General features: G+C 35.5%; 1 protein-coding gene across 1 annotated transcript in view; it reads right to left on the bottom strand.

Moving 5' to 3' along the window:
• Dgkb (diacylglycerol kinase beta) overlaps positions 1-26,039 on the bottom strand; it is a 750,451-nt gene that overhangs the window by 165,717 nt on the left and 558,695 nt on the right. The window contains exon 22 of the mRNA XM_052185925.1: positions 21,993-22,188. Coding sequence (XP_052041885.1) covers positions 21,993-22,188 — 196 coding nt within the window. The remainder of the gene's footprint in view (positions 1-21,992; positions 22,189-26,039) is intronic.

A 26,039-nucleotide genomic window follows, 5' to 3' on the forward strand; every position in this document is an offset into this window, starting at 1 on the left:
TATAACTTTTATCAATCTATTTTTATAATTATACTATGAAGACACAGTACGAAGACTATGCCCCAAGGAAGATAAATTATAAAAAAAAATACAGTGGAAAAATCTACCACATGAATTTAGTGTGGATGATAGGCCATAGGACACTTACTTTGTTTACTAAATAGTAAGGTCTATGCGTCAGAAGATGGGAAGAGTGTCATTGAAAATATTAGAGAAAATTTTCTGTGGGGAACCTGGATAATGATCACACTGTGGAGTGTCTATCCATTCCTGGTGAAAATGAAAGAAATAGAATATTCAAGTCATAGATACCAGGAAATGAAACTTAATGGGCATAAAAATGGAGATGTAATTATTGCATTAAACAAAAGATAGGCTGTTAGAAAAAGATAGAATATAAGATTTGTAAGCTCAATAGACAAATTAAATGAGCAGTATATAAAGGTGCAGCTGAATGTGTGCAATAAAAAGAAGTCTGGAAAAAATGATTGAAGTCAAAGGTAGGTTCTGTGAACACCACCACTCAAAAATCTCTATACATTATTCAGTTTCCAGACCTGACTTTGCTTCTTTGACTCTTTAATGAGGAAATGTATCAGTCTTCAGGAAAAACTACCTGGGTAGGTTGAGAGTATAATGTGGTTATTTTTTCAGTTCCAAAAGGGCCTGGGATTATTTACTCAAATAATTGTGAAGTAGGTGCAGAAGAACTTTCAGAACTTTTATGCATTGTCAGATCCATAGGCAAAGGTGAAGCTGATCTCCTGAAACTTTGTTGATGTCACCATCCCTTAATACAATAAATGTAAATAAGAATCTAGTAGGTGGAGTTTTGATCTGGAGCCAGCTCACATGCTAATCACTGAGCCTATAGGCTTTCCACATTGCCATTGTTAAGAACTTCTAAGGAATTGTTGGAGAGGATATTTTCGGTATTGATAGATGCCATAAAGTTTCTTGCTCTGTATGTACTGATTATCATTTCTTGTTTTTTTGGGGTTTTTTTTGTTTTTTGTTTTTTACCAATATATATGGAAGGCAAGTACTATGTTCTCTAGTGTATCTCCATTTATTACATCAGCTTTAAAGTCATAAAATAAGTCATGGTATATGACAATATACAACTATAAACTTAATCAAACAGTAACACAATTGTATATGTATTCACAGAATAAGATGCATTTATGTTTGGTAGCAGACTAATAATGTATTCATTGTAAACTAAACAGGTAACAAAATAAAAAGTGTGGCCATTTCTTTTCCTTTAAGAAGAATTTTAATGTTTGGAATCGCATGACACAGGATTTATACATAAAAGGGCCTCACATGTTCTGTCAATTGGCTTGAGCTTTATCAAATATAGTATGAAGAGGACATGTACTTAATGCAGAACATCAGGTTGGTCCACTATATCAGCAGTTCTCCAAATATGGATACCAGAAATGCCTAAAACATATCATTTCAGACTGATGCAGTAAAAACTATTGCAGTACATTTTTAACATGCTCACTGATGTGACAAAACAATGTTAGATAAAGCTTGTTTTTTGGCATGGAACAAACTGAGTCTACACCATAGACAAAATCCACTCTTCATTGTCAACAATCACAGGATTCCAAAAACCTTGAGATGTCCATGGTAAACAATTAAAATTTTGCTTCATCTTTGTTCTTTTGTACATCTTTTTACATATTATTTGCGGTAAATGGAATAGGTATAACCACTTCAGACTTATACCAGCCAATGGTACTTGAACTAGGAGGAACATTTGTGACTTGGGGGTGGTGTGAGCAGAACTCTTGGAACATCTTTTGTTCTCTTTCTGAAACTCAATGAGCCAGTTACTGGGAGTGAAATCATGCTTATTTGGAAAAATTATTTTAACACACACACACACACACACACACACACACACTACAATTTGTTGAAAATTTGTGAGTGGACTGTGGAAGGAGCTCAGTTGGTAGACTTCTTGCCTAGCATTCAAGAAGCTTTGGATTGCGTAAGCAAGATGCATACTAGGTGTTGTGGTACACACATGCAATTCCAGTAACCAGATGGAACCAGAGGCTTAGAAGTGTATGGTCCTCTTCATATAGTGAGTTTGAGGTTAGCTTGGATTACATTGCATTCTATCTTAAAAAGTAAAATAAAATAAAAACTAGAAATTTCAAAGGTTTGCATTTAAGAGACTGTCAAAAGCACCATTTTATACCATCTAATAAAACCACATTGATAAATAAGATCTTACAGAGAACTCATATTTTAAATAATTAATTCAGTGTTATTAAGATCATGAGGCATTTAGAAACTAATCCAAAATTCAATGTACAACTACAGATTTGTTTCATAGAAAACATCAGTATGGTACTGTAAACTTAGTAGTTCTCCATAGTGTGTAAACACGTTACATTAGTATGTTATAGATTCATTATTTCTTTTAAATCTTGAATTTATCTTTACTTTAAAATTTCATTTAAACTATTTTATTAGTTTTAATTTCTGGAATTGTAAACTTCAGTTGGTAGGAGTCACCATAAACAATATTCTTTTGAGGTCCATGATATTATTTAAGGTTATAAGTAACTCCTGAGGGGAAAAATTGAGAATAACCACATTATTTAGCTCAATGAGTAACAATACATTGTATTGGGCTTTGATAAATGACTTTCTAAAATATGGCCAGATAAATTGTGCAGGCTCTTTTACTTCATGTGCCCATAGTCTGCAGTACTCTGGGACATAGAGTCTAATATAAATGATAACACAAAGGCCTTATGACTAGGTATCCCAGCACTAAGATAGAAGTGGCATTGTGATAAGCCTGTCTGGATTTTAGAGGTAGTATACTATTTTCATGTGAAGGCTGGTCTTCATTCTTTATCTGGTGACATAGAAAGAATGAAGTTTTGTGGTTAAATATAGGACAGAACAAGAATCTGCAGCAATCCAGACAAGTGTGCCCATGGCCTAGAACCATGAGTTATAGAGTAGAACCTACAGCACTGGCTGCACGGTTGGCAGACATGTTGTGTGAGCTTTAATAGAAAGCTCCAACAAAATTGTAATTATTCAGTCCCTAGGATTCTGGCCCACAGCTAGGACTACATCAGAAAATTACAAGTCAACTGGAAAGTAACACTAAACATTATTCTAAAAGTATATTAAAAAGCAAAACAAAACACTTGACTATGTCTACCTTGTGATGCAAACATCATGTGACTGTAGGTGTCCAACACAGCCTGGGTTTTGTTAGATCCATTTTACATATCTTCTTTTCATTATTATAATAGACCTGAAGGGGAGAATCTTTACAATGGAAAAAGTCTAAGCTTCAAGGACATGGAGTATTAATCAATCAGCTTAGCTCCGAGTGACTGACCTCACGGTGGACAGAGCCACAAAAGTGGGGCATTTATGGGAAAAGAGAGAAAGCCTGAGACCCACTTAGCGTAGGCTTCTGGCTTTTATGACACCTAGTGCCTCAAAAACTAACTCATAGCTGTTACCTTAATTACTTCTAAGATCAGTGCACCTGAAAACCAAAGGAGGTTCCACTGGGATCTGAAGTGGAAACTTAAGGGTTCTTTGGAAAGATGGTTGGATGATGTTTTGCTGGGGTAAACATGTGAAGCAATGTTTCATTAAGGTGGACACAGGTGTAAAAGGTTAAGGCAGACTCGTGAAGGAACAGTTCACAGAAGCAGACACAGGAGAAAAAATGTTTTGTTAAAGCAAGCATGTGAAAGGACATGTGATGAAGTATTCTTCGCTAACTACATTCATGTGTTGGTCTGCTTTATATTGCGTAGTTGAGCTGCATTTGTTGGGACACCGTAGAAAGAAACTCCCTGCAAAACATCTGATGGTCTGATGAAGTTTCTTGCTGCTTCTGTGGACTCAGGCTCGTTGGATGTGCATGCTAGGAAGGACATGGACTGAGGCTTGCCTGTGGTGAGGCAGAGCATATCTAGGACAAGTGGTTTTTGGAAGGTATAAATAGGACTCCATGGAGTGATGGCAACAGAGCTTGGTTGCTGGCAATACTTGTGGGTCTCATGTCTTTGCTGATCTTTGCTTCCCTTTGAGAGGCATAGCTGAGAACTTCTCTTAGTGTCCCTCTGAGTTCCTCCTGCCGACTCCAGCCAGGCTGAGGCCTGGCTGTCTCTTTTAAGTAGTGTCACTGCTGTTGCTAACCCGACTCTACTGAATTGGACTGCTGGTGTGTCCATGAAAAGTTTGCAAATGAATTGTCCCACCAACCTGTGAACTGCAGATTTTCAAATAACACAGATGGGAGTCGCTCCAAAGAATCTTTCTAAACAGGTCCACTTCCCCACCACAACCACCACCATATTCTTTCTTTTCCACTATCTCTGGTGGGTGGTAGGCTACAAGGGAAGTTAAAGTGCTTAAGAAACATCATTAAAAATAAGGTTTGAAAAAATTACAGAGATTCACCATGAAAAAGTCCCAGCAATTCTACATCTCCATATCAGTCATACTCTAGTAGTCAGAAAATTTTATTCGTCAGCGTATATCCTAAGACTGTTCAGAGAAGGAATCTGTAGAACCACACTGACATAAATGTTTACTCATTTCTGTCATGCTATGGCTGCACAATATTCATTTCAAGAATTCAGACTGTCAAAAGGAATCTAAAGTGATAGATGTAAGGTTCCTGAGAAAGGCATGGGTTGATGGCTTATGTGGTAGGATAGTGTTATGGTTTGAGTGAGAAATGTTTCTTAGAGGCTCATGTATTTGACCAATTGTTCCCCAGTCAGTGGTGCCAAAGGGGAGGTTATGGCACCACTAGGAAATGAAGTCATATTGGAGGAAGTACATCACTAGGGATGGACTTTGAGGGTTCATAGCTTTGTACCATTGCCTGCTGTTGCTCTCTGCTTCCTCTGTTGCTCCTGTTGCCCTGCCGCCACTGAATGTTGCCATGTCATTTTTGCCATGAGAAATTCTAAACCTCTATAATTGTAAGCCATGTGAATTCTCTTCTCTTTGAAGTTGCTGTCAGTCATAGTATTGTCTCCCAGCAACAGTAATACAGAGAGTATCCAGTTTCTTGGTCTGATAGAAGGTTGATATACTTCAACAAAGTCCATAAACTTGAGACTGGAGACATGGCTCAGTGATTAAAGGAACTAGCTTCTCTTGTAGAGGATGCAGACTGAATTCCCAGCACCCACATGGAGGTTCAAAAGTGTCTATAATTGCAATTGAACAGGGCACAACATCCTCTTTTGAATTCACTGAGCACTGCATACAGATGGTACATAGAAATATAAGCAGGCAAAAGATTCATACATACACTATAGAAATAAATAAATCTTAAAGAATCCAAATCATCCATTTCATCTATGATATGTGCATTTTTTTCTGCACAAGTTTCAGTTCATTACAATATTTGAAGCTTTACAAAAGGTAGTAAATAGTGAAAATGAAGAAGTAAATTTCTGTTTTAGATAGAGGATCAGATAAATTTTCTAGTATTATATATGGCAATACTGATTTGTTTTCAGAGATCATAAAGAAATAAAGGAGAAATGATATGAAAATTTGAGACAAGCTTATTTCAATCATGAGAAATATGAATCTAAAGGTTCTGATAATGGTATCATATTTGTTGAATTTCATAAGCACCAAAAAGGGTATTTGGGATAAAATGAATGAGAGAGAGAAGACTTTCAAAAATCAGATTGACTGGATAGAAATTAAGCTACAGAGTGAATGATTTAACTTATATGTATCACAAATGTGTAAGACATTTCTTGTATTAGTATAATTTTGCCCTATTATCTATCTATTAAGTATAAATGGCATATGATTTATGCCATTTATAAAACTACATTTACTAACCCTAAAATAAAACAAATTTAGCATAAATGTAATCAGTTTGCTCAATTCCAGTGCTGAGTCCATTTAAAGTTTTGTCCATCCCACACAGTTTTTAATGAAGACAGAAACCATCCGTTAATCAAGAAAATAATTAAGTTGAGAAAAAAGTGTTAATAAAAGCATAATCTGTTTATTTGTTGTCATTTATGAAAAAAGCTATATGAGTATATTTTACATGTGCATGTGTGTGAAGGGGAAGTTAGAGAGACTTGGATAGAGAGAATATCATATTTAAAGCACCAGTTAAATGATTCTGAACAGTGGAAATTATTCTTGAAAGGCTGACAGGACTCTGAATGGCACTCTTATCCAGGTCTGTCCTTGAAAACAAAATAAAACAAAAATAGGAAATAGCATTTAAGGTGACTAGAAGTCATTACCAGGTATGATCAACAATGGTACTTTATTTTTAAGAATCTAGCAATGAATATTCTAGCCATGTCAGAGTTCACACCCAGGTCCCCTGAGATCTGTAAGTGACATGTATAGTGACTGTGATCTGGGAAGAGTTGTTTACAAAGCAAATTCTCTAGACCTGAGGTAAAAGCATCCCACTCATTCTGTCTTTTTCTCTAAATGAGGCCATGTAACATCTCGTTGACAGTTATTGTCCCATCTATTGGCACACAGTCAGCACAACTTTGTAAAGTACTTTGTAGTATAGCTAAGGCCCATTACCTGTCCTCATTCTTCTCTTAGACTTTATTCTCAACTCAGCAGGTAGGACCTAGCAATATCATTAATTTACTAGGCAGTGTTCATTTTCCATACCTGACTCTGTTGTCTGCCTGAAGATCCTGTTCCCCTAACTGGACTGACTTATATGGCCTCAGTGGGAGTAGATGTGCCTACTCCTGCAGTGACTTGATATGCCAGGGTGAACTGATGCCCAAGGGGCCCTCTCCCTTATATGGGGGGATCAAGAGGAGGGTTGCAATCGGAATGTAAAGTGAATAAATAAAGTAATGGAGTAAATCCTACTTTAGAGGGCTCCTGTGAACAGGCCTGCACATTACCAAGTGATATATTGTACTTCTGTGAGGGGCTTCTGAGTTGTAAGGGCAGTGGATCTGCCTTGAACTGGTTGCTAATGTGGACTACACTTCCTGATCCACATACATGGTCAACTGCTTATATTTGTGTCTGGGAATCAGTCCTGTGTCTCCCTTGCTTTCAAGAAAATCTAAGATGGCATATTTGTAAGAGAATGACAGCAAATAACATGTGCCAGATTTTTTTTCTAAATCAGAGGGACAAACAATCAGTAAGTAGACATGACACCAAGAAATATTCCAGGCCCAAAACAAAACAAAACAAAAACAAACAAACAACAACAACAAATCTTAAGTATCCTAATATTTCCAAAGAGTCAACTGCATTATAGTTTAAATTTATTGGGATAAATTATCCCATAGTAATGGAAACAGATTCTTTATTTTGATGAAAGGTCAGAAGCTACAAATGTATCAAACAAGGGAAGATCAGAAATTGTTCTAATTCCATTTTTTTAGATTGATTTTGACATTTGTTGGTCTTTTGATTTGTGTACATTGGAGAGAAGCATGCCTGGTACATGTGTGGAGATCCAAGAACAACATGGAAGGATCTCCATGCAATGTTCTTTCCAATGGAAGAAAAATGATGACATCTGAAGAATCCATTGTTCTCAAAGGAAGAGAGAGAGTCAAGGAAAAGAAGACAGCAACAAAGCCAAAAACAAAACAACAATAAAACTTTTACCCATTATTGTGTTTACATTGGGAACAAAAGCTTTAATAGATTATGTCTTAGAGAACACTGCTTTCTCTAAGTTCCTGTCTCAACTTTAACAATAAAAACAAAATTTAACATTGTGCTCCTGACTGCCTCTCTCCACTTCTATTTCATATTTTAGTTAAAAGCAATGCCTTGAGTGGTGTGTGAGACCTTCATAATCATTTGTGAAGTGATGTCATTCCATGTTTCGTTTCACACACACACACACACACACCCCAAAGCAAAAATAACAACACATTTGTAAGGCTTTTATCTGAGCACTATTAGTAATTAATCTTATATAGGAGACTCTACCCCAACAGTTGGTTTTACATGAAAATGTTCTTAGTTCAAAACATATTTTACCTCTAAAATTATTTGTTTATCTTACTTTTGTTTGTTTCCAATGTTTTGGATCGCAAAGTGATTTCTAGATTTGCAAAAGAAATTAAATTTCAGTATCTATCATAAACAGCATATTCAGTCACTTCCTGGAGATTGAAAACACCTGTTATAGTTGCTTGTTGATTGCATACTTTTATATGAACATTTGGATGAGGAGTAATGTTTATAAGATAACATATAGATAAAACAGAAAAATAAAACAGCAGAAATCAAAACTGAAAACCAAAATGGGAATATAAAATATAGTATTCAATAATATCAGAGCATATTGGGTTCAAGTTTTTATTAATTAAGAAATGGCAGAATATATATTCCTGAAGAATGTTAAAATAATATATAACTACAGAAATGTATAACTCCTAAATCCAGCTTCTAATTCACAGAAGCACTGTGAGTATGTAACCATAGCTCAGCTCAATTAAAAAAATGCAGTTTTATTCAATGCAAGTCTTTTAAATCTCCTCATAATTAAATTACTGTTGAAATTTGATAAACTTATTGCTCTTTTTGGAGGATAGAGTCTAAAGAGCATCCTCTATAGGCCCATAAAACATGCCCTGACTCTTTGTTTCACTCTATGCCCAAAATGCTTATGAGATTTTTCTGGTGCTTTGGTGGTAATCTAGACAGAATGACAAAGTCAAAGATTTTGTAAGCACTAGTTATCACCAAGTAGGGAAAGTTTGGACAGAGTCAGGAAATCAGATCCTATATTTGCTACAATAGATAAAACTGCTAATTGAGTTGATCTCTGTATCCTTTGCTATCTTAATGTTTGGGTCAGGTTTTCGTGTGACTCTGCTCAGTCAATGAACCACATCAAGTGTGTCTGACTGAATGGTAATAATGATACAAGGTTGGGGAGACTTCAGCTCTCTCCTTAGACCTACTCTGAGATAGAAGACACAACGAATAATTATAGAATTTTAAATTCTGGAACAACAAGGAAGCACTGTAAGCAGAGTAGACCATGATGTGACCTCCTCCACTACCAAATTATCTCAAGACAAAACCTAGCTGCCCCTCTAGGCATATTGGTTACCAGACTGCTTGCTCCTTCATGTGAGTTCTTGGAGAAAGTAAGAGCTTGCAGAATCACACCTAAATTAAATGACCAGCCAAATCTGAACTACTTTACTATATGATTAACTTACCTCTCCTATTTTTCTTTCTTATGCCTATAATCCTAGAGCCCTAGTAAGTATTTGGGGAGACAGTGTTTTGTGTGGTATTTCCCATGTTGCTCAGTGTGGTATACTGATTAATAAATTGCTGTCTGGTTTATTCTCATTCATGACTGATTGAACATTTCATGTGGGATGTAACAAATCCTGGTCTGCTGAGAACTCTCAGAGATAGAGTTGCTGTTTGGCATTCCAGAAACATGCTGAAAGCATCAAAGAATGACATTTTAAAATTATTTAAGATTAAATTTAGGACTTAAAGGATATTAAAGGCTATACTTGGATCTGACCATGGCTAACTTATTTCATACCAATATTTTCTGATATAAAATGATGCTTCCTGAGAGTGCTACTAGTTGCTATCTTTTATGTCCATGTGTTTTTAAAGTATGAAAGACTTCTAACCACAGTTCCATCATCTTTTTCTAAACCAAAATCTAAAAATTAAATTGATTGGTATTGGATGAGTTTTCTTTTACTCATATTCTAACTAGATATTCTAAAAACATAAATGCTACAGATTTAGTGAGAAAACCTGTTTTATGTAGATTTTTTGATTAAAAAAATTAGTGCAGAAAAAGGTGGCATTCTACTGATTTGAAGAAAAGAACCATTAGTTTAAATCATTTTGGAAATGAAGATTCCAGTGATTTTGTTGTTAATAGGGTTTTTTGAAAATATGGTCATAATTGTGTTTCATTCACAAAAATGTATTTTACAAATAGCAGCTAATTCTTTCATTAAATCAGAATAAGATTAGTACTTTCAGTATTAATGGTTAGCTTTGACATATTTAAAAGGGGGAGAAAATACTTAATAGACCTGTCTGCAATTCTGAAATGAACAACTCTTTGGGGAAATGGAATTGTTCAAAGATACATTTTCTCTCTGCCAATCTGTGAAATATAATATAATTATTCTGTTTTAATGAATCTCTCAATGAGGAGCAATTCTTCAGTGCCTGAACAGGTGAAATATAAGGATATGGGAACAGCTTTGTAAATATAAGGAAGAAATGAGATTGTTATTTTGTGCCTTGTTATGGGATAATTAGAGTAACAGTGTGGAATTCATCAGGCATTTGAACTTTCTCAAAAAAGCTCCCTTGGGTCCATTTAAATTAGTCATGTTTATCCATGGAGATTTTTAGCCTTATTTCAGATGTCTGCTGCTTTATAACATTTGAACCTCGATGCTTAGCTTAATCTGATTAATTGTTGATAATGGAAAGTCATCAAAAAGACTGTCTGAAACATGCAGTTAAAAAGGACACCTGATTTTATAAATGCATAGTGCTGGCTTAAGGAAGAACAAGGAAACTGTTCTTATTAGTCAGTGTAGAGAGACTGTGAGCTTCATCTCTATCAATTTCCACAAAAATGCAATGGGCTGGATACTGTCCAAGAAGCTACTATTCATATGTTAATTAGATATTTAGAATAAGAGACTATATTCACAACACCCAAATTCATGGCCATGGAACTCCAGTGGCAAGTTGCATTGGTGAACCCGAGCTTGTTATTTAAAGATAAGTAGGTGGTAGGATTTGACTCATTCAAGAAACAGGCTTCTTTGTTCTCTGGGATACACTTCAGTGAGTTCTATATGTGCATACCAGAAGAACCAGGTGTTAGACAGTGTCCATTTCATCACAATAACAGAAATGTTTGGAAACAAATCTATAATTAAGAGAAAAGTTCAATATCCCTCCAGTATTGAAATCTTCAAGGGAGATAGATGGTTCTTCCATAAGGCAGAGCCACTGAGTTCCAGATGGCTGTAGGCATTACGTTTTATCTTGATGGAAAACAAAGTGAGCTCAAAATAGTGAGGGGACATCTTAATCTAAGTTCACTCTCGATAAAGTCATCCCATGTTTACAATTTTAAAATTTCCTCTCTAATTTGTTGTCATCAATCTCTCCCAGAACCTTGATAATAGGACAAGTCATTATAAGTAAGTCCAGGGACATTTATCACTGCAGCTGCAAATTATCTATCACTCTGAAAGGGCAAGATTGCCCCAGCACTTGCTATTGAGGAAGACTGGATGGTGGCTTCATATTTGGATTATGAAACTTCAAAACACTCCCACGTATACACAAACATTCTACATTTTAATGCAGTCTCTATGGGTTGCTAATTAATCACTGCTTATATACTCCTCACTGATTTAACCTTACACACACACACATACACACACACACACACACACACACACACATACATGCAAACATGCATGCCTGCATGCACTCACATAGCTATACACACACACACATGATTTCAGTTACAGCAAAACTTGAGTCTAGTTACGATCACACACACTCTTAATCTGGATAAAAACTTGACATTGCTTTTAGTAGACTTAGGAATGTATATATGTCACAGGGAAATATAAACTAATTTTGTTACTGGTACAATACCCCCACCATCATCTGTATAATTTAACATGTTAAAAACATTTATATTTTCCATCTTTCTCTGAAGGAACAATTAAATCAGTAGCCATGAATGAATTTAGACAGTATTCAATACTTTTCAACTGAAATATTTTGTCTCAGGTGTCAGGTGAGAGGTCTACTATGTATCTTAAATAAGAACCGCAAAGAGAAAAATCTCTGTCTTCTCATGATCCTGCTATATTTTATTGCTAAGATACAGATTTGTTTTTTTTCAAAATGAAATAGCTATTAAAAATTAATTTTTATGCACTTTTTCTTGACTTATTTGTTCTACTATTGCTATCTTTCATTTAGGACTGTATCCATATTTAACATATATTTAATATATGCATATATACATATATTTTATGTATAAAATATAACAATGATGTTCTCTGGGATGGCTCTTTTCAGAATAAAGACACTTGAGTTGATACCCAGAAACCATGCAGAAAAAAAAAGTCAGGTGTGGTGTTGCCCATTTGAAATCCTAGTGTCACAAAGACAAATATAAAAGAATTTCTAGCTCTTGGTAGCCAATCAGACTATCATACATAGCTTCCACAGCATACCAGCCAATGGAAGAGTTTCAAAAGGGTATGAACATTACTGAGGATGACAATTGATCTATTCAGTATTCGATATCTACATGCCTACATATACATACACACACACATGCACCTTTGTGCATCATAAAAATATATTAATGTGTTATCACTTTAGGATGCCAAGATACGTTATATAGTTTTTCATTTCAATTTTGGTATTTAGGTAGCCTTATTAAGTATGTGCAATTACTTCATTTCTAAATGCTGATACATTTCTAAAGAGGCAGTTTAAAAACATACAATTAAGAACTAATTTTGAGACATCTCCTTTAAAGGTTACTAAATAGCAAATGTTTGGATCTATCTGTTTTCAGCCATTGAAATTATGATATTGTTAAATGCATTTTGTGTGTGTGTGTGAAATGAAACCTTTCAAATGCCATGATCTTTTTTTTTCAACAATTTTAACATCTAGGTATAATTGTGCAGCATGAAATCCTATTCTTGTTTCTAAATTTAATTGACTTAATCACTGAATTTAAATGTTTGGAAGTCATTCTGCTTGCCTGGCTTTGAATGCCAAATACAGCATCTACAGATCTAAGATGAGCATTGCTTTTATATTTAGGCAAGGTAGATACTACCTTCTAAATTACCCTAAAAAGCCCACAGAAATATGTAGAGAATGAATAACAATTGGGGAACAAATATCCTTAGCATAGACTTGCTAATGTGTATGATTCGTTCAAGGCACAGAAAGTGACAGTCCTAGTACTTTACTCCTCTTTGTGCAGCTATCTGCATAATGCAATGTACAGTATACATACATTAGAATCCAATCTTAGCACTCATATCTTCACTTAAAAGATGAAGACAGAATTAATTATCTTGTTTATCATCACAGGCAAAAGAAGATATTAAATCTTGCCAAAGCTTTGCAGTATTTTCCAATTTATTCCCGTTGATGCATGTGGTTTGTATTGAGTTATTTCCCTTTTTCTCTTCCTAATTTCTTCAATTCATAAGAAAAGTGATGATGTATATAGCCACATGATGTGATGAAATCCCTTATCACCCAATCAGAACACTTACTTGTCTATCTTTTGTCTCTTGTCTTTCTTCCTTAGTGCTATAATGAATGAATTCAAAATGAAATAACAAAATGTTTGGTATTTGAAATAGATACTTATTCTGGTTGTGGATTTGCCTTTATTGCACAAAATGCTTCTACTAAAACCACCATCAATGGATTTACAGAATGCCTTATCCATTATCATGTTAGTACACACTGTATTGCCTCTGACCAAGGAACTCATTTCGCACACAGCTAGAGAAGTGTGAAAATGGGCCCACCATCATAAAATCTACTGATCTTACCATCTCCCCTATGATCCTGAAGCAGCAGTATTGCTAGAAACATGGAATGACCTTCTGAAATCACAGTTATAGCACCAATTATGTGGCAACAGCTTGGAGGGCTGGGGCAGGGTTCTTGAGAAGGAAATACATCAAATACATGGTTTGGTTTCTCCCATAGCCAGGATATAGAATTCCAGGAATCAAAGGATTAAAAAGGGAATAATTTCCCTCACTATGTCTCCTAGTGACTTGCAAGGAGTTTGCTCCCTGTTCCTGAAACCCTACGTTATCCTTGGCTAGATTTTTTTTTTTTTTGTTCTAGAACAGAGAGTGTTTCTGCAAGGAGCCACAACCAACATTCCATTGAACTGGAAACTCAGACTCCCCCCTAATCATTTGGGCTTCTAATGATCTTAAACCAACAAGAGAATAAAGGAATAGCAGTTTCAGGAGGGGTGGTTGTTCTAGATTACCATGTAAAAATTGATTGCTTCTCCACAATGGAGGTAAGGAAGATTATGTTTGGAGTGTAGGAGATCCTTTAGGGCATCTCTTAGTACTACCATGTCCTGTGATTAAATACAGTGGGAAACTACATTATCCTAATTCAGGCAGGATGACAAAGGATACAGACCTGTCAGTAATGTAGGTATGGGTCACTCCTTCAGAAAAAGACACAAAACCTGCTGAGGTGCTGGCAGAGGGTAGAGGAAATACAGAATAGGTAGTAAAGTAGATATAAATACATGCTAAGGCCATGTGAACAGTTCTAGAACCCAGGATTATAATTGACACAAGTGCTTTGTTTGCATTTTATTAAGATTCCATTTGTACATATATTTGTATTTTCATCCAATTTCTTTATCATACATTGTGATATCAAATGAGAGAATACTGAAGGGATGCTCCCCAGAGGATATTGTCATCTATTCTAAATTTATAATGCATTTGAGATTGTATGTGGGAAACTTATGTTTAGGCATTTTTGATAACCTGGTTATTTTCTTTTAGAAATTAATCATGACATATGGAGATAAGATTGTGTGTCAAGATGGCAAGTGTGAACTTGCAATGGCTATTCTTGGTTGTCAATGATGGCACCTGGAATGAACTACTGTCTAGAATTGGAGGACACACCTGTGAATGATGTGCTTGGTTTGAAATGAGTGAATCCATTTCTAGTACAGACCTGTGAGGGTAGAAAGATGCTGGCTTTTGAATGGAATCTTGAAGTGGGAAGAAGAATTCTAGATAAGGACATGGAAGAAGGAAGATTCGCTCTTTGCGTGCTTGCCTTTGCCATGCTAGCACACCTAGTCCTTCACTGGCAATGGAGTCTACTTTTTCAAGATCCCATCTTTTAAAGAAAACCAGTGGCGACGTCCATAATTCTGGAACTGAGCAACTACTATGTTATTGGACTTTTCATTCACAGCTAGCCATTGTAGATTAATTGGTGTGACTGCAACCTATAAATCATTCTAGAAAACTCTAACTATATAATATTACACTACAGAAATGCTTAATGTTGGATGAACTCACATAGAGTACATTTGATATAAAAATAACATTCACACAGTTCATTATAGGCTGGTTTTTTAAAAAAATATTTGTATTAGCATGTATGTTCATTCACATGTATGTATTAGCATGTGGCAATGTATGTGCTATGATGTGTGTGGAGGTCAGGAGTTCATTTGTGGTAGTCAGGTTTCTTCTTCTACCATTTGTATCATTGTATCCTGGGTATTGAAGTCATGTCGTCAGGGTTAGCAATAAGCACCTATGAGCACAGAGCTCTCTTCTGGCCCTAATCACTAGGTATTTTTTGTTTGTTTGTTTGTTTTTGCTTATTTGTTTTTTTAAAGTTTCTAAACTCTAGTTTTTCTTAGCTTACCTACATAGTTTTTACCTTGTCTTATGAATACTTGCATTTCTTGATTCAGTTAATTTACTGTTTCATCACTACTATGAATAAAACAACACTATTCCTCACCAGAAAGAAAAGTAATGCATAGGTACAAGTTCACTGGTGTGTATTAGTGTAGTTGTGTGCATCTATGTGTCTATGTGGTCATGCATGTCTATGTGTGTGTGTCTGTGTGTACATGTAATTTTGGATGTGCAGGTGTGTGTGTGCATGTCTGTGGATGCTTGTGTTCATGAGTGTGTGCCTGTGTGCATGTATGCATGTGTGTGCACATGTATGTATTTGACTTTGAGTTTTAAACAATTGGCTAAATGATAAGCAATTCACTTTCTATCAGTGAGTGACAAGTTGGAGTTGGGATATTCTGGCCATGTTAAATGTAAATGAAATTATTGAAAATTTTTGGATGACATCACATGTTAATTAGTTTAGGATAAACTTTTCTCTGACAGGTACTGGCTGGCCATACCTGTCTGTAGAATAGAGTTACCCAGTGACTGAGATTTCAAGCAGAAGTTCAGCTGCTCCTGTAAGCGTCTCCTTTCTCTTCTGGCTTTAAAGTTTGAATGTAATAACTTTTGCTCAGTAGTTGTCAAGCCTTTGCTTGCAGCCAACATCTTACAAATAAAACAGTATTTAAAAATTTAGAAGTGTGATAAAAGCCAGACTATCTTGTATAAATACAAAGAGTTTGAATCTTGAACTTTCTTTTTGTTTTATTTGATATATTTTTTATTTACATTTCCAATGATTTCCCCTTTTCTGGACCCCCAATCCCCGAAAGTCACATAAGCCCCCTTCCCTCACCCTGTTCTCCCATCCACCCCTTCCCACTTCCCTGTTCTGGTTCTGCCCTATACTGCTGCACTGAGCCTTTCCAGACCAGGGGCCATTCCTCTGCTCTCCTTGTACCTCATTTGATGTATGGATTATGCTTTGGGTATTCCAATTTTCTAGGCTAATATCCGCTTATTCGTGACTGCATACCATGATTGATCTTTTGAGACTGGGTTACCTCACTTAGTATGATGTCCTCCAGCTCCATCCATTTGTCTAAGAATTTCATGAATTCATTGTTTCTAATGGCTGAATAGTACTCCATTGTGTATATATACCACATTTTTTTGTATCCATTCTTCCGTTCAGGGATACCTGGGTTCTTTCCAGCTCCTGGCTATTATAAATAGGGCTGCTATGAACATAGTCGAACATGTATCCTTATTACATGCTGGGGAATCCTTTCAAATTGTTAATAATTTCAAGATGGTCAGCCTCTAATAACTTTTGGCAATGCTTTGATGAATTGTGGCAATATCATTACTTTTTAGTTTTCCATTTTTTATATTTCATTTTGGTAGTATAATGTTGGGACTGCCATGATAGGCAGATATGTAATATGTAATGAAGCCACATAAATTTTCTATGTTGTTCCTTATACATCTGTACTAACTAGCAATACCTTAGTGGTAAGCTGCATGACTGACTCTTTCCATTTGAAGTTAAATCTATTAGAACTAAAATGACTCAATTCTTTGTGAAGTCCTCATACTTCAGTTAAAAATGCTTTTCAAAAGGGAATTTTAATATTTTTCATCTTTATACCATTTGAATATCATAGCAATAGATAGGGGAGTGTTGGCCACAACCTGCTCCTATCTCACTGTGCTGGCTAATGATGCCATTTAACCATGATTTGTTTTCACCTCTGTCCCTACGAATGTGTGGCATGGACTTTGCTACCTGGTTCAGACTTTCACTCCAAATTTAATTTACTCTATTTTGTTCATTGTGCACGCAGAATTAACATTTTCAATTTTATGCCTGGCTCCTTGCAGGAAGTTTAGTGATGAATACGTTTAAATCAAACTAACTCTGACAGTCACATAGTTGGTTGCTTTACAAATGAGAGTAAGCTTGTTATGTGTCGGAAATAGTTAATTAACACATCATGTTTATGAGCTTAAGCGCTATTATCAAATGATCTACTCTTGCCTTTAAATTCTGGTGCTGCTCATCTTTTGCTTCCACTGATTACTTTGTGCCATTTGGATCTTGTGCCAAACAAAAGTATCTGAATATGTAGGTCTTTTATTTGCAGGTGGTTCATGTGTTTTATGGTGATAGTATATACTACGTGTTCACGTTTCCTCCAATAAATATTCAGAGACATGTTATTTTAAATGATTATTGCAGAATAGACTTTTCAAAGCATGGTGATTTATTTATGTGTGCATTTGTAAATAAATGTATTCATAATTTTAAAATCATTAATATGGAAAACAATTTTAATGGGAATAATTTATTTTATTTTTATTAATTTTTTTCTTTAATGTGTCCCAACATAATGCAATGAAGTTGAACTAAGTCCTTAAGAACTGCTGAAAAATCACAGCTATAACTCAGTAAAATGTGGGATGAAAAATAATGTTTTAGCTGAAGGCCTTTATGTCTTTTAAAATGCAAATACCTCTCCTTTTGTCTGCAATCAGTCATTTATACATTAATGTGAGTGAATTTATTAGACATCTCTCTCAGGTTAATTTAGAAGAAGGGACCATTTGAATGAACTCAGTAGCTGCAGAGACATGGGGAAGATTAAGTATTAACGGCAGGAGCATGGAAGATAACTTGGTCTACTGCATTGTTTCATTTAAAGGCAATGCTGTCTGTATTTAATACACTCATTTGTATTTATAAACACACATAAAGAAAATGTCTGCTTAATGAGAAGCATATGAGTGCATGTTTCAGAATTGTATCCAACTAGTTCACTGTGTCTCAATGGAATGATAATATAATTAAGCAAATTACTTATAATTTTGTTCAACTCTGAATTAAGTCAGCAGTAGAATTCCCAACCAAAACACTGACTAATATTTTGATCTCATGAGTGCTCTCAAAGACAGCAAGCAAGTGAACCTGCTAGGCATCTCCCATCCTGGCAGCCTAGGACCTGAGGGTTTCATGCACCAAAATGAGTCTTGCACTTTGCACTTATATATATGCTTTTTTATATATGTTTTGAAATATAGTTCAAACTTTCTCTTAATTCTTTTTATTAAGAAGTAATTTCTCAGTTTCCTACTGCTGCACTTAGGTGTTTTATAAGTCTAAAAATTGTTGACCTGGGTTTAAATGTCACCAGAGTTATTCTAATGCCCATGCTGACTACTATTCCTAAGTTGCCAGATCTCTTAAACCTCACTGCAGAAGCTCCTTTTTTTTTATTTGCAATAAATGGTGATTAACACAGAGAAGTACAAAGGTCAAAGGGCTGAGAATAACTGATTATAAAGGTCTAACCTGTAAATAGGATAGTTATACTATATCCACTTCATTACAAGTTTCAGTGTTCATTGCAGGTGACAGGACGGAAGGGGTAAGAGCCAAAGGTGGTGGATGACTCGAAGAAACAATGTCTTTTAGACAAGAATGAACTCAGAGTCACTGTGGCAGTGTATACAAGGCCTGACACAGCCCAAGAGAGAAAAATTACCTGTAAGGAGGGGGAGTCCTATCCCTAGTTTTGGAAATATTAATGATAATTGATAACTACCAGGAAAGAGAGAGACAGAGACAGAAACAAAGACACAGAGAGAGAGTCACAGTGAAGGAGAGAGACAGAGTTACAGAGAGGGAGAGAGGGGAGAGGGAGAGAGAGATGGAGAGAGAGAAAGGAAGAGAGAGGGGGGAAGGGAGGGAGGAACGGAGGGAGGGAGGGAGGGAAGAGAGAAACACAGAGAGAGACAGAGAGAGAGAGTCTGGTATTTCTAACACACTCCAGTGGATTGCCACATACTTAAAAGAATATAAGCACCGCTAACAGGACTTTTTAAAACATGGTTTTAAAATAATGAGAACACAACGTTCATGTCTATGGAATGGAAAGAAGACCCAGAGATGTGGAAAATGATGAAAATGCAATAATAAATTCTGAAATGATTTATAAATACATATTTTAAGAGTACAAAACCATGTCTGTAATGACACAATATCACACCTGTTTCTGTATCAACAAATTAAGAAAATAAAGTACTAAAAATATTATTATTCAAGAAAGGGGCACATATGGCTAATTTTACTATTGAATTAATTTTTACACATTAAGTATAACACTTAAGAATTGACAGAATAAATATTAAACCGAAACTTAGGAGTCTTTTGAGAAATGTTTGGCCACAGGATTTCAAAATACATCAAATTGATTTTACTTTCTAAAATTAAAATAAAGGAAAGACAATAATAATTGGTTTTAAAATATTCAAAGAGAACATTATGATAATTTATCTGGAAATACAACTAGGTCAGGAGTGTAAGCACAGCAAGTTAATTAAGAAAGGGAGCAGACACTTGAGCCTGATCAATTTGACACATGCGTCTCTTACTTTTCAGATAACAACGTCCAAAAAGCGCCATATGATAAAGCATTTCTGAGCCACAATCCCCACGTATCTGCATTCTTTCCTTTCTCCCTACTCGTGAGAAACTGGCTCTGACCACTTTGCAGTGGAGAGGAGGAAGTAGGAATAAGACTCTTCACTTTTCTCTTAGTTTCAGTGTATCTGGTTTTATGTGGAGGTGTCCTTGTAGCTTTATGCAGTACACAACCAAAAAAGAAAAGTTTGTCATGGGCAGTTATGAAGTACATGCCTGATAGTTCAAAGAAGAGTGATATGGGCATGCCTTATATGTCACATATCAGCCTGAGAAGTGCATTGTCATGAGCCGTACAGACTTGAAGAGCTCAGTGGTGAGTATTATTTACTTGGCTAATTGTTAGGAATAGATGAGAAGAATATGCCATATGTTTCAATATATAGAAATATATATGAATATATATATATTCTATGTATATGTACATATATTAGAACAGAAACCTGAAAAATTACTACATATTTTACATATATGTATAACAAAAATATTTGTAACTTAAGAAACAATAAATACATTTTACCATATAATAATGATTAGAAGTTTTACAGCTTGATCTTACTCTTACTAAGTTCCTAAGATTATTCTAACATTCAGAATTTTTACAGATAATCTGAGAAATCTACATCTATTTAAAAGCAAATCTAATTATATTTAAATCATGCAACTTGATCCATGATGAATATCATATCCTACCTGAATAGATTTAGTATAAATTATTTAGTGTTCATTATAAAAACAATATTCATGTCAACATTTCTACAAAATAATAATTGTACATGTTTTCTATTTAGTCATATAGGACAAGCTGCTCATGTTTTCTGTATATACATTTTTCAAAATTCCATTTTTATGTCATTTTCTATAGTTGTACTCATTCCTATAAAATGTTTTAATTGGTTTCTTGCCCAAATTGTCTGCCACTACCAGGTTGCATTGAGTTGGTCTTATGAAGGACATGTGACACACTCTCCTTCAATGTTTGCCTCTTTGGGATACTAAATTCAACTAACAGAAGTCATTGCCCACAGCTTAAATTTGTGCCAGGTACATAAGAGAATATCAAGAGTACCAACCATTTCATGTATTATTTATCTACTTATATTGAGGCTCCATTCTATAAACTATTCATATTTTGCTTTGACTACAGAGATAATAAAATGTATATTCTTGTCTTTATTTAATTGATAGTGTCTGACTCTGTATAACCCTCTATTTACCCACAGGCCATTTAAAGTTCTGGTAGTTCTTGTCTTAGCTATCAGAGTTACAGAATTTCAGGAAGGAATACTCAGGTGTGTCTCAACAGACTTTCTTCTTTCTTAGTGCTATTAATAATATTAGATATAGTTTTGATATGAAAAATATTAAAGAAATGTACATATATATCAACTATGGAGATTATCTTCACTCTAGATAATAGATATTATAATATCTAGATAATAGATTAAAAATACTATAATATCTATCAATAATTAGTTGTCATTCTATAATATACATATTATAATGGCATCAAAAATATATTCCCACATATGGATATGTTTGTTATTCCTTGCTCCTTGCTTATCAGGGCTCTTATAGTGGATATTAACTTTCTAGAAAATCAGAAGCAGATAAAAGCATATCAAACCATTTTCATAATAAACCATTTTCATGTATATGTTCCTTGGAATAGTAACTTAATACAAGTTTGTTTTCATATCTTGCCTAAAGAGACAAGAGTAAAGTCTTTTACAAAAGAACTGGGTATTTGGTACAACCATTTAGGATGGGTCAATTCCAAAAGAGATCAGAGTATAGTATTTTCTATTTTATTCTCACTGCACACATAATGTGCATTTTGCTTTCTCTGGAAGAAAAGCTATCTCCATTGAAAGAGTAGAAAAGAAGTAAAACCTAGATGTATATAATTTTAGATTCCTCTATAATTTAATCATATATAAGCATCTTAAAGACTTTCTGTTCTTAAAGTAACCTTTGGAGCAAGAGTTATAAACAATTTAATGTATAGTTTTGGGAAATCTTACCTTGACTTGCAAACTTCAGCTCTTTAGCATCTGTGAGAGTGGGCCTTTTGTCAGAGCCTTTTTTTTCTATCCGTCGATGGCTTCTTTTCTTTTTAGACTCGCCCCAAAGATTAGATCCTCCATGCATGCTTGGTATATTCAAAATTGCAATTCCTTCCAGAGAGATGTTTATCAAATCTATCTGCACTCCATCACACTGGAGAGAAAGAGAGAAAGAGAGGAATGGGGAAGGGAGAGTGAGAGAGAGGAGATGTTTCATGACTTCTTGATGTTTTAAATTTTTCTATTTCTCTAAAAAAAATAAAGTGATTTTAAAGTCATGCCAATGCAAAAACATGCCAATGCAGTAACTTAAAAATGTTGCCCTTCATAACTATTAAAAATGGTCATACGACATCACCAATGTGTTTGAGGAAACATTTGGGAGAGAGGCAGTTTGTGATTTCTGTAACTCCAATACGCAAATTGTAGATGAAGAAGGTCTAATTTAAGAATGTAGAAATTGTTATTATCATTACTTCTTTTTAATGACAGATTTGAATTCATGACCCTCCTGTACCTGGCTTGGTCTCTGGCTTCTTCACCCTTCTCCCCCCCTCCCTTCCCTTCCTCTCCTCTTTCTCTCTTTCTCTCTCTCTTTCTTCTGCCTGTCTGCTGTCTCTTTCCCTTCATCTATCCTTCCTTCCTTCCTTTTTCATTTCTTTTTTTTTCTTTTTTCTTTTTCTTGGCAAGGACTGAGATCTATTGATAGACATTCATAAATGAAAAGTGAGCTAAGTCCAAAATGATGATTGCAGAGATCCCAGTTACTTCGGAGTGAGTATGAGCTCACATTCTAAGCACATCAGAAGTCATGAGAGGCATGGCTGTCGAGATGAATGAGGAAGACAGACAGAACCGAGGGAGGGAGATGTCAGAAGGAGCAGTGAAGGATTCTCCAGCCAACCCTACTTACTTGCTGGATGGTAGAACCTGACAGATTGTTTTTTTTTTTTTTCCCTTGCAACAAGTCACCTTGTTACAAATGTGTTAACTACCTGCCATTTTATACAGGCAGACAGGTCAGTTTTTTTCCACACTTTTAGAACTTTCCATTCATTATTATTGATGGATTTGTGTGGAGGATTATGAGGTTATTTTGTAGGGTTGGTGTATGTGTTCAAGCATGTGCGTGGGGTTGTGTATGTGTGGGCATGCAAGCAGGTGTGTGTGTGTGTGTGTGTATACAGGTGAAGACCAGGAGAGGGCATCAGATTCATTGTGGAAGAATTACAGGTGATTGTGACCTGACTAACATGGACATGGAAACTGCCTAACTTGGATTTTCTGAAAGAACACTTAGGGCTTTTAACCACTGAGCCATGTCTCCAAGCTTATTCTCCAATTTTTTGAAGTGATAACTTGTTTATTTATTCATTTTGCTTTATATTTTCCAAAATGACAGTCATTATTACTATCTCAAATATTATTATTCCATAGTCTCTTATAAGTTAAGAGAAAAAACATAACAATTTGAAATTCTTTCACAGTGCTCTCTTAGGGACAAGCATTTCAAAAGTAGCAGTGTTTCTATAAAGGGTTGCTACAATCACCATGTCCTACTATAATAAGGTCATCGCTAACATAAACACTAAATAAAATTCTCATGAAAGCCCCGACTCTCAGTCTTTGAAGAGGCAAAAACAACAACAAAGCAAACGGAATCCTCTACTTTTCCACATCTTTTCTGTCATCTTTATGAAGCTAGGGCTCCTTCATGTTCAGCGATGTAACAATGCATTATTACAAAGCCACACACCCCGAGTCCACTTCACTGTGGAAGAAACAAATCTGGAAAATGAGCTAAGTTTTCATTCGATTTGTTTCCCTGACGAGGACCCTATTTCTGGGTGATGTGATTCATTTTTTTTCCTGAAACAAGTGCGTTTTTCTTCCTTTTTACATATTAAATTAAGATCATTTCTTTTTACTAAAGAATTCTGTTCCTGTGTATACTCACTCGCTGCTATATATTCTAGATAAACAGATATTAATTTCATAATTAAAAGTAATCTTGTGTAAATACCCTGCAGGCCTCAATGAATCAAACACATACTGTGTGTCAGGCCTCCCACTGTCTTCAAGTGGAACGCACTGGCTGGATAATTAGATAGTACATATTTTTTAACCTTATTTGCATGCATATTATATCTTTTGCACACTGACAAGCACCAGTAACAACAAAAGTCAGATTACCACAGGGAATTCCCACAAAGAAGTCTTCATTCCTTATAATTTGCAGCCTAAATTAAAATAATTTGATCTTTGACAAGGATGAAATGTCAAGCAGAAGGGGGTCCTCTACAAGCCACGGCCTGTGGCTTCTGAAAACCGCCTAATTTATGTCAGTCACTTCTTAATACATATTTAAGTATTACACGAAAAAGATGATAAATATGCAATCTGACACCTTTGGTATTTCCCTGCTGTTAATTTATAAAGGTCTGGCTTCCCCCAAACTGACTAAAATCATTTAAATAACAGAAGAATTGCGAAATAAGCTGGAGCTGAGGCCTGGCTTCCATTTCCACTCAATATTGAACACAGCAGGCAGCACACTAAGACAATTATGTGACTAGGCCTTCGGACCCCGCTGTGACAAGTTACTTTCAGAATTAGTGAAGGAAGATTCCTTTGTTCATGCAGAAGAGGAGAGCATGCTGCAAAAGTCTTTCTTTTCTGCTTAATTGAGCAAGTGGAGTTAGGTGAGACCTCGGAGACTCACCATCACATATTACCTGCCTGGTTTCCCTATTTGTATGTGTGGTTTGAGAGGAATGAGTTAGTCATTCTCTGAGAAGTATGGAAAAGAAAGCCAAAAACCAGAAACTCTCAAGGAGTTCTGGAGAACAAGGAGTGTAGGACAGTGTACTTAAATAAACTCGCGACTGTTGAGTGGTTTGGTTTCACTAGCTCGAGACCCACAGGCCACCTCTGTTTGCTTTGACATGACATTCATTAATCTGGAAAGCTGCACACGGCTGGTGATGGAGCCTGCACAGGCAGCGCACCAGTTGAGTTTATGAAAATAAAACTGTGGTGAAGGTTATGAAATATAAATGAGGAATAAAACCATGTCAGGTAATGTCTCTATATGCTTTGAAAATTTATAATTCTTTTCAAAAAACTGGTTACAGAAAAAAGAGCTTAAAAGCCAACAGCCTCAAGCTAATAAATTCTGAGTATTTTTGCTAAGTACAAAGTCATTGACATCTAAAATGGAAGGAATACGTGAGTTGTGCTATAAAGCCACTGCAGAAATTTTTGTATATTATCATTAATCATTCCATTTGTTTACATCTCAAATGTATACCACTTCCAGGTGACCTTCTTTCCAACACTAAATGCCTAAAAGAACTACTAGTCAGTTGTAGTTGTTAATACATTTACTCAATGACACATGAAGCATTGGTAAGTTATCTTAGTACTAAAACAGTGTGGCTGGGACCACAGTGTGAAAAAGCCTAATACCTTCAAAAACTCAGGTTTCAGGTTAACAAACAAGAACCACCTTGTTTTTCAAATCCTATAGTTGATCTTGTACCCACGAGGCACTAGAATGCTTTAACTCTTGATATATCTGAATTATTTTTGAAAAATCTCGGTATTTACTACCTTCCAGATTCACTAACACTGCAAAGACTGAATGTCCTATGGAATGGACATTTTTTTATTCTATATATTCTTTATTTACATTTCAAATGATATCCCCTTTCCTGTATTCCCCCTCCTGGAAAGTTCCATAAGCCTTCTTCCCTCCCCCTGTTCCCCAATCACCCCTTCCCAGTTTCCTTGTCCTGGTATTCCCCTACACTGCTCTGCTGAGCTTTTCCAGGACCAGGGGCCTCTCCTTCCTACTTCTTGGGCATCATTTGATATGTGAATTGTTTCTTGGGTATTCTGAGCTTCTGGGATAATATCTGCTTATCAGTGAGTGCATAGCATGTGTGTTCTTTTGTGATTGAGTCATCTCACTCAGGATAGCATTCTCCAGTTCCACCCACTTGC

This window comes from Apodemus sylvaticus, chromosome 6 (genome assembly GCF_947179515.1).
Source record: "Apodemus sylvaticus chromosome 6, mApoSyl1.1, whole genome shotgun sequence".
In the NCBI taxonomy this organism is placed as follows: Eukaryota; Metazoa; Chordata; class Mammalia; order Rodentia; family Muridae; genus Apodemus; species Apodemus sylvaticus.